General features: G+C 62.7%; 1 protein-coding gene across 1 annotated transcript; it reads right to left on the reverse strand.

Moving 5' to 3' along the window:
* On the reverse strand, positions 1–5,968 carry LOC117883425 (phospholipid scramblase 2-like). Its single transcript, XM_034782711.1, has 7 exons — positions 5,509–5,968; positions 4,588–4,662; positions 3,779–3,971; positions 3,395–3,506; positions 2,253–2,352; positions 1,745–1,803; positions 1–378 (listed from the first exon to the last, which is right to left on the reverse strand). The coding sequence occupies exons 1-7, from the start codon at positions 5,966–5,968 to the stop codon at positions 352–354; spliced, it is 1,026 nt and encodes a 341-aa protein (XP_034638602.1). The 3' UTR covers positions 1–351.
* Positions 5,969–8,734: the final 2,766 nt, after the last annotated feature.

Below are 8,734 nucleotides of genomic sequence, written 5' to 3' on the forward strand. Positions count from 1 at the left end.
GCATCTCCCTTAGCTCCCCGACTGTACAATGGGGATACCTGCCCTGCCTCTGAGGGGTGTTGCATTGAGGATTGGGAGGGGCTCAGACACACTGGTGGCGGGGCCACGCACGCACCTAAGATAAACAGAAAGTACGTCAGACTCCAGGTTCTCCAGTTGCCTCGTGAAAGCAGCGTGTGCGAAGCCAGGCGCTGAGCGCCATCCCAGCCACCAAAGGAGATCCAGCGTTTGCGAGACAGTGGCAGCCTGTGCCTCGCTGTTGGGATTTCCGTGACTCCAGGGGGGAGCTGCTGGACTAGTCCCAGTGTCTCTGGCATAGCAGGGCTCCCAGCAGGTCTCTTCTAGGCCTCCTCAGCTCATCTCAAAGAACATGAAGTTCTGGGAAACAGTGAGAAGAGGTTACAAACAGGCTTCCCTGGACATGCGGGGGAGGGGGGGGTAATCCATATGTTCCACACAAAGATCGAGAGGGCGTCCTATGCACCTGACTTTACCACTCCTCTGAGCGGGGGATGGGGAAATATAATCGAGGGGCATGAACCCAAGAGCGCTGCCAGCCCAGTGCCCAGCGGCTGCAGCTTAACGGGCACCTAGTGGAGCGGATTGCAGCTACCCTCCTCTGCAGTACAGGGGGCCGTGGGAGACCGGTCCCAGCCCGCAGGGCTCTGCCTTGATCCAAGCGATCACCACCTGGGCCAGGGCGAGCGAGGAATGTTTAAGCTGCACGGGAGGCACAGGCCGCGCCGGAGAACTCTGTGGCCAGCCCAGCCGGATCTGCAGCCCCACGGCTCCACCAGACACAACCAGCCACGTCCTATGCTAGGGGTAACCGGCTCCCCGAGCTGGCATGAGACCGGTCAGCTCAGTCCGCTGTCTGGGGGGGCGTGACGCTGCCACGATGCATTGCCCAGCCCGCTAAGCGGGCAGAATCCATGCGTCCGTGGGTTTCACTGCCCCCTACTGGCTGACCGGTTGTGCGGTGAACACGTCGCCCTTTGGTGGCGGCTGGCTGCAAGAAGCGAAAGCCCTAATGCGGCTCAACAGGCGGGAGCGTCTCCCTGGGTTACGGCTAACGAGAAAACACACTGATGCTGCAGCCTGGAGCGCTGTGGGTGTGCAGCGCCCTGCGCGGCCCGGGCCGGAGACGGTACGCTCCGTGGAGCGGGGCCTAGTCGAAGCGAGGTGGCTAAGGACATCACAAGGCATGGCAGCTGATGGGGGAGAGGGGGAATGGCAAGGAAAAGGCAACGTGGATCCTGCCTGTGCACAGTCGTCCCCAGCTCAGTGCCCGCGCAGGTGTGTGGGCTGCGGGGCGGATGGTGAGGAGGAGGGCTGGCGGGGGGCGGGGAGCTGTGTTGTCTTGGGCCTAGTGTAACCAGCCGCTGGAGGGGAACTGAGGCAGCGAGCTGGCGGGTGCGGGGCAGTGAGTTTAGGTAACAGCACGCCATGTCGGGCAGCAGCTAGGAGAGCTCGCTAAGACCCCCTCAACAGAGCTGTTCGCTAAGGGTCAAGCTGAACCCGGGCGCCCTGCTGCCAGAGGTCGCTGGCGAGGCCCTTTCGCTCCTGATCCCTCCGGTTGTTCGCCGGGGTAGGGCTGGACGGTTCAGTGTCCCTGCCCCAGGGCTCTGGCCCACGTGAGCCGCTGGCAGGGTGGCCAGCCCACGAGTGCGAGCAGGGGGCAGAGGGCACGGAGGGGAGGGCTGGCGCGTGAGTGGGCGGGGAGGGTTCGGCTGCTGGCACTTACCAGGAGGAAGGCTGCTGCCAGCAGGAGAGCGGTGTCCTCGGCCCCCAGCTTTGCTGAAACTGACAGAGAGATGGTGGGAGGGCGCGTTGCCCACAGCTCAACTATGAGTACAGGAGGCGATGCCAGCACCCTCCCGGCCCCAGAACAGCCCCACTGCTCGGGTTCAGGGGCCTCTCTCCCACATGGGATGTTCTGCGGCCTCAGGGGGCAAGCGGCCCGTCTGCATCCTCTCCTGCCAGGTCTTGCTCCTCTCCCTGGCAAGGGCATCCAAGAGGAGAGCCTCTGCTCTCTGGGTGGCCTAGACACTGCAGGGCTCTTCGCCACCACCCCGGGGCTCTCCCTGCAGCTCACTCTATGGGTGAGGCTACTAGGGACGGGAGGAAATTAAACCAGTGCCCATCTCCACGGTGACTGTGCCCCCAGAGTCCGGCCAGCCTGCCCATCCCAGAGGCGGACGCTGCTGGGGGACTCTCCCTGGCAGCCTGGCCACCCTGCGCTCCCCACTTACTGTCCACCCCAAAGAACTCATGGTCCATGTTCTGGTCTTCATTGAAACCTGGCCACCTCTTCCAGATCACTGCCACGGGGCTGCCGGCGCGGGAGGTGACCTGGGCAGGTGGACAAGGACGAGCAGCTCAGTGCCAAGGCCATGCTAGCAATGGGCTGGGGCTGGGGACATCCACAATGGGGGTTCTAGCAAGGCCCCAGCTTAGCATCGTCTCTAGCCTACATAAGAACATAAGCACTGCCCTACTGGGTCAGACCATGACCCATCTTGCCCAATGTCCTGGCTGCATCCATGGCCAGTACGAGAGCTTCGTGGGGGGGAGGCTGTTCTGAACAGGGCAATTATGAAGTGATCCACCCCTGTCTTCCACTGCCGGCTTCTGGCAGTCAGAGGTTTAGGATCACCTTGAGCATGGGGTTGTGTCCCGACCATCTTGACTACTAGCCATCGATGGACCTGTCCTCCTCCAGTTCTTTTCTGAGCCTAGTTATGCTTTTGACCTTCCCAACATCCCCTGGCAAGGAGTTCCACAGGTTAATTGTGCATTATGTGAAATACTTCCTTTAGTTTGTTTGAAACCTGCTGCCTATTAATTTCATTGGGTGACCCCTAGTTCTTGTGTTATGGGAAGGAATAGATAACTCTTCCCTATTCACTTTTCCCATGCCAGTCATGATTTTATAGACCTCTGTCATACCCCCCATTAGTCGTCTCCTTTCTAAGCTGAAATGGGCCCTGTCTTTTTAATCTCTCTTTGCATGGAGGCCATTTCGTACCCTTGACCATCTCTGTTGCCCTTCTGTGAACCTTTCCCAGTCCCGCTGCATCCTTGCTGAGGTGGGCTGACCAGCGCTGGGCACAGTATTCACAGTCTGGGTGCTTGTGGACTTTACACCAATTACTTCTATCGTGTTCCTTCCTGCCCACGTTCACCCACACTGTATAGCCTGCCTGGCAAAGGAGTGAAGCTGCCAGCTTCAGGATGGATGATAGGTAAGAAGCCCGTGTTGCTGTCCAGAGAGTGTAGACAATCCAATGGAAACCAGAAAGACCCACCCCCATCCACCCCAAAACGGCTAAGGTCTATTTTTGGCAGGAGCCCCAGGGAGACGCGCTGCCCTGTTCCACCCGCCCCCCCTTACCTGGAACTCCTGGTTGGAGGAGCAGCGGCTGGCCGCGCAGGAGCCTCGGATCCTCATGGTGGCTGCGCCGTGGGGGTCACGCAGGTCCCAGAGATGGGCAAGGATGCCCCACCTAGACACAGAGCCAGGCTGTGGGCAGGGCAGACAGCCCCGCGCCAGCCAGAGGGGCGGCTGGAGCCCCCAGACTGCACTGCTGGGCATGGGGCAGGGTCTGATCATTGGTCCATCTGCCCCCCCTACAGTCTGGCGCCTTAGGGGGGGCGTTGACCCCGGTTCACCCACGCTGCCCCCACCGGCCACTCGTCCACGTGGGGCCCGGCTCCTCTCCATGGTGAGGAGCAATCCCTTCCTGAGCCCTGGTGCCCGAGTCCACGGTGCCCTCACCTCTGCCGCACGCTGCCCACGAGCTGGTCACCGGCGGTGAACACCCTCATCTCTGTCCGGCAGCAGCCCAGGCAGCTGGCGCCAGCCCCGAAGGGCCGTCGGAGCCACAGGACGTCCTGGCCCTGCAGGTCCCGGAGGCGGATGCGGCAGGAGCGGGCAGGGCCACACAGGTGCAGGCACAAGCGGCTGGTTTCTGAGGCGGGCACAGAGAATGGTGCGGACCTGGCGGCCATCACACAAGGGGGAGACTGCACCCCAATGCCGGGGGCCGGGGGCTGCGCTGGGGGCCTGCGTCCCGATGCTGGGGGGCGGGGGCTGCACTGGGGGCCTGCGCCCCGATGCCAGGGGGGAGAGCTGCGCTAGGGTCTGCGCCCCGATGCCGGGGGGGAGCTGGGCTAGGGCCTGTGTCCCGATGCCTGCGGAGGGGGCTGCCCTGGGGGTCTGTGCCCCGATGCCGGGGAAGGGGACTGCGCTAGGGTCTGCGCCCCGATGCTGGGGGACGGGGCTGCCCTGGGGGCCTGCGCCCCTGCACTGGGGGGCTGTGCTGCTCCCCGCCCCAAGGCAGAGCCACGGGGGATGGGAACGGAGGGGCGGTGGCCGTGAGCAGGATCTCTGGCTCAGGCGTTAGGGGAGTGGGTTGCGGGGGGAGGAGGGGGGAGAGAGGCACATCCTGCTGGGGGATGGGCTCTGCCCTTTTCCATGGCTTCCTATCCAGACCCTTTCCCCCATTTGGGAGGGTTTTGTGCCCCTTCCACCGTGGCTGTTGACAATGAGGGGGGGTGAATGTGCCAGGGTGGGGCACCAGTTACCTTCGATAGCTACCAGCAGCCCCTTTGCCTGCGCGGTGCCCACCACGTACGTTCTCCCTGGGTCTCCGGCGAACCCTGCAAGAGCCACAGCGACAGCGTCTGAGCCGTGCCCCCCCCTGCCCCCCGCACCTCCCTGCCCTGCTGGTGCCAGGCTGGGGGGCAGGAAATGTCGCTAGCCGATGTCGCACCTTTAGATTCCTCACGCAGGGCCGGCACGCAGCACCCCTGGGACCAGGCCGGGGGGTGTTCATGGCTCCATGGCCGGGGGCTGACGGGGGCTGACGGGGGCCAGTGGGCCCATCGCACGTTGGCCAGCTTGGGTTAAACGCTGTAAGTACCAGAGATCCCACAGAGCGCCCAGCCCGGGAACAGGTCTGTCATAGCCTGCGCGGAGCAAATGACGGGCCCATGACGGGAAGCAGCTCCCTGGCGCGTCCTCCATCAAACCAACACCCCCCCATCGTTCCCCCCTCGCCCCTTGGCCGCTCTGCTCCCCTCTTCTTGCTCCTCTGCGCTGCAGGTTCAGGCCACGCTGATTTGGGGCCATCTGAACCCCAGAGACAAACGGGTCGGAGCTGAGATTGGGGGGCGCTCCTCCCCTCGGAGATGGCCCCAGCGCACTTGGGGGCCTGTCGCTATTGGCTCCCAGGCCTGGCTGGTGCTGGCTTTTGTGATCTGGGCGCCTGGCTCAGCGTGAACCCCCCCCCCCCAGACACTGCCAGGGGGCACCAGCTTCCGCTCCCTACTGCCGGGCGGATCTGAAGAGAGGAGCTGGGCTGAAAGGCTCTGCCCCCCGCCCCCCCGGGTCCTGGGTGCTGGGATCGCGGCAGAGCTCTCATATGGAAGAGGTGGGGGGTGAGTGCTGTGAGGGCCACACTCGGGGGGCCGAGGCCAGCAGATTGGGCCTCGCAAGGGCCTTACCGCGTAGCCCAGCTCGGGCGGTGATGCGCAGCTGGGAGACGCCGGCCAGCACCTGCAGCCCGAGCGGTGGAACGTCATCGTCCTCCTGAACCCGCTGCAAGCTCTGCTCCGGGCTCCGTTTGCGGGCTCTCCTGCCCCGCCAGCCCAGCCGCGGCAGAGGCGACTCGGTGGCTTCCTCCCCGGCAGTCCCACCCCACTCGCTTCCCGGCCATCTCCGGCCCTCGAGTTGGTGGCCAGGGTCCTCGGCACTCGAAGGAGCATCCGGGCTCCCCTGGCTGCTCCCAAAGTCCGGTTCTTGAGCCTGGTTAGCTCGGCTTGTGCCCTCCCAGCTGGGGGACGTCCCCCCGGCCTGGAGGGCTGGAGCCCCGTCCTTCTTCCTCAAGGACCTCGCCAGCGCTTGGATGTGCCGCTCCCGCGTCAGGTGCCCGAAGGGAGACGGCTGGGAGCTGAGTGCGGCCATCCCAAGGGGCCGAGAGCTGAGGGCAGGCCCCGGGCGGCAGAGGGCTGCAAACTCCCCGGCCCCTCTGCAGCTGTGCCACCAGCCCCCTCCAACAGCGCAGCCCCCACCGGAGCCCCCCTGCCCCTCCTGCCCGCCGGCGTTGCCATCCCAACCAGCCGGATCTCCCCCATTGTGCAGGCAGAGCTCTGGCCCCGAGGGGTCAGCGAAGGGCAGGAGAGAGCCGCAGCTTTCCCAGGAGGAGGGGCCCGTCGGGCGGGCGGGGGGGGATGTTAATCAGGGAAGCAGGGGAGACCTGGCAGTGTGACATGACAGTCAGAGGCCAGGCCAGTGCCCAGGGCTGCCCGTTGGTGCCATGTGAGCCAGGCCAGGTCAGGGTGCCGCCAGGCCCACGGGGGCAGGAGAAAACAGGATCGCTTGCGAATCTGCGTCGGCGCCAAAGTGACTTGACGCCCCCAGTATCCAATGGGGCATGCTGAATCCTCAGCCCGGATCCTGGCAGTGCTGGGCTCCCCCTGCGCCCCAGAAAAGGGGCAACATCCTACGGCTGCTGGCTCTGGCACGGCTGCTGGCCAGCCACATTGCTAGGGCACCCCGTAGCCCCCCCATGGGAACAGCTTCGAGCTGCAACTGCCTGGGGCAATCCAAAGCGATCGGCTCCGGAGCCCACCTCTGGAACCCCCCCCCCCCCAAGTGACTGTAGCTTCCTCACCCGGCACCGCCCGCTGTGGCAAAGCAACCATGCCCTTCCCCCCATGAACCCCATGTCGGACTCTGGCTTGTCTGCTTGCACGGCGCTTTCCTTTCCTCCGGCGCTTTGGGTGGCTGCTCCTGGCCCCGCGGGGAAGAGGGGGGCTTTGCTCCAGAATCGAAGCCGGAGGAGGAAGCGGATCAGGGCGGTGAAAGGGCTTCATCGGAATCTTCGCCCTGCAAATCAGGTCTGCCAGATTGGTGGCGTTGGCCCCTTTCTGCCCCGGCCCCCTTGTGCCTAGGTGTGGCAGGACAGAAGGCCCGATGGGGGTATTATGGACCTTCTGGGGCCCCCCAGCCCATTGCCCTTACACTGCCTGCCCCCCAGCCAGCCGGGGATTGCGGCTAAGTGAGCCAGAGGCCCTCTCGGTTCCTGAGATCTGTGAGGGGCCTGATCTGAACCCATCTCTCCAGCTGCAGTGTGCCCCTGCCTGGCCGTGCTGCTCAGCCGGGCGGCCCCGCCGGAGAGGGCTCCATGGGCAGAGCCTCCCCGGCTGCCTTGGGCCGTGACTCTGCCCACCTCCCCAGCGTGCGCAGGCCCCCGAATGCAGCGTGCAAGAGGCGCAGTCGGCGCAGCAGAGGCCAAGGCAGCTTGGCGAGCGCGTGCTGGGTGCCCTGGAGCCGGCTGGGAACTGCCTGGAGCAGCGGCGGGTGAGGGGGGGGGGTTTGCAAACGGATGTGTGAGGCGCGTCTGGCTGAATCCAAAGGAAGTCAGTCCTCCTGGTGCAGCCGTTACTGGGCATGAATGGTCACGGTGGCCTCCTTCCCTGGCCGGTTGGCCGAGTGTGGCGGGGGCGGAGCGGGCGCGTGTGCTCACAGATCTGCAGCGTGCTCCAGGACTGACTCAACACCCCCGGTGTCTGGGCCAGGCAAAGAGCGGGTTAACGGCCAATCGCGGGGGAAGGGGCTGGCCAGAGCTGCCCTGCAAAGTAGGAATCAATCCAGTTGAGTGTGTGCCAAGCCACTAATGCCCCCTGGAATGCCAGAGCTCCACCAGCCAGGCTGGCGCCACAGGGACCACAGTGTGGCTGGCGGGCAGGTGCTCTGGGGCTGAGCTGCTCCCCCTAAAGAACAGGAACCCCACAGCTTGGGCGAGTGTGCCCACGGCAGTGGCTGGCGTCACTGGGCACTCAGCAGCCTTGGGACCAGCAGCGGGCAGCCTCCCCCACCCCATCTCCCTCTGCCCGGCCGCTTCTGGGAAGCCCTGGCCAGCTGCGCCAATGCCTCATGGTGGAGCAACTGGAGACGGACCCATCTCCCCTTGTGACGTTATGAGTGTGATATAATATCTCATTGAAAAGTGACAGGGCCAGAAAGAGTTAATTACCTCCCAGACTGACCTGACCCGGGACGAACTTTAAAGACTAGTTAGGAAGATCTGTAAATGAATAGAGCTTTGAAATGCAGCCGCATTGCTGGAGATAGAAGGGGAGCTGTTTGCTCAGGTCTTGGGATGTAAGCAAACAAGTCTTGTCTATTGCTATAGCTTGGATTCAAAAATCAAAAAAGGAGTATTGGCATTTAAGAAGACACTTGAGTGAAATAGTATTATTGTCTCTATGTCTCTTTGAAGGTTGCGGTAACCTGTATCTGAATGTTTAATGGATAAATTACCCTGTGCTAATTGCCAGGATGTTTGGAAGAAGGAGAGTTCAGCCTATTGTTTTCTCAGACCAAAAGGCTGCTGGAAATGTATAAAAACCCTGGGACATGATCCTTCTTCGTCTCAGATCTGCTTTGGGTTTCAAGAGGGGGAAACCTTAAGCCACAAGGATTGAGATCCCCAGTCACCGACTGGAATCACCCTGAATATGGACATTGGACTATAACCTATGGACTATTTCTAAAAAGACTTTTGGCAACTACAAGCTCACCTCTGCTATGTATCTGAACCTCAAGAATCAAATTCAAGTCTGTCTATATATTGATCTTTTAACCAACACTCTCTCTCTTTTCTTTTTAAATAAATTTTAGCTTAGTTAAGAAGAATTGGCTATAAGTGTGTATTTGGGGTAAGAT

The sequence above is a fragment of the Trachemys scripta genome, chromosome 9, assembly GCF_013100865.1.
Source record: "Trachemys scripta elegans isolate TJP31775 chromosome 9, CAS_Tse_1.0, whole genome shotgun sequence".
NCBI classification, from domain to species: Eukaryota; Metazoa; Chordata; order Testudines; family Emydidae; genus Trachemys; species Trachemys scripta.

Excerpts from the sequence above, each read along its gene's own strand:
- LOC117883425 (XM_034782711.1), bottom strand. The coding sequence starts at position 5,968 with ATGGCCGCACTCAGCTCCCAGCCGTCTCCCTTCGGGCACCTGACGCGG. Across the intron at positions 3,972-4,587 it reads GCTGCTGGTAGCTATCGAAG|AAACCAGCCGCTTGTGCCTG; the intron begins GTAACTGGTGCC and ends TGCCCGCCTCAG. Across the intron at positions 379-1,744 it reads TGGCAGCAGCCTTCCTCCTG|AACTTCATGTTCTTTGAGAT; the intron begins GTAAGTGCCAGC and ends ACTGTTTCCCAG.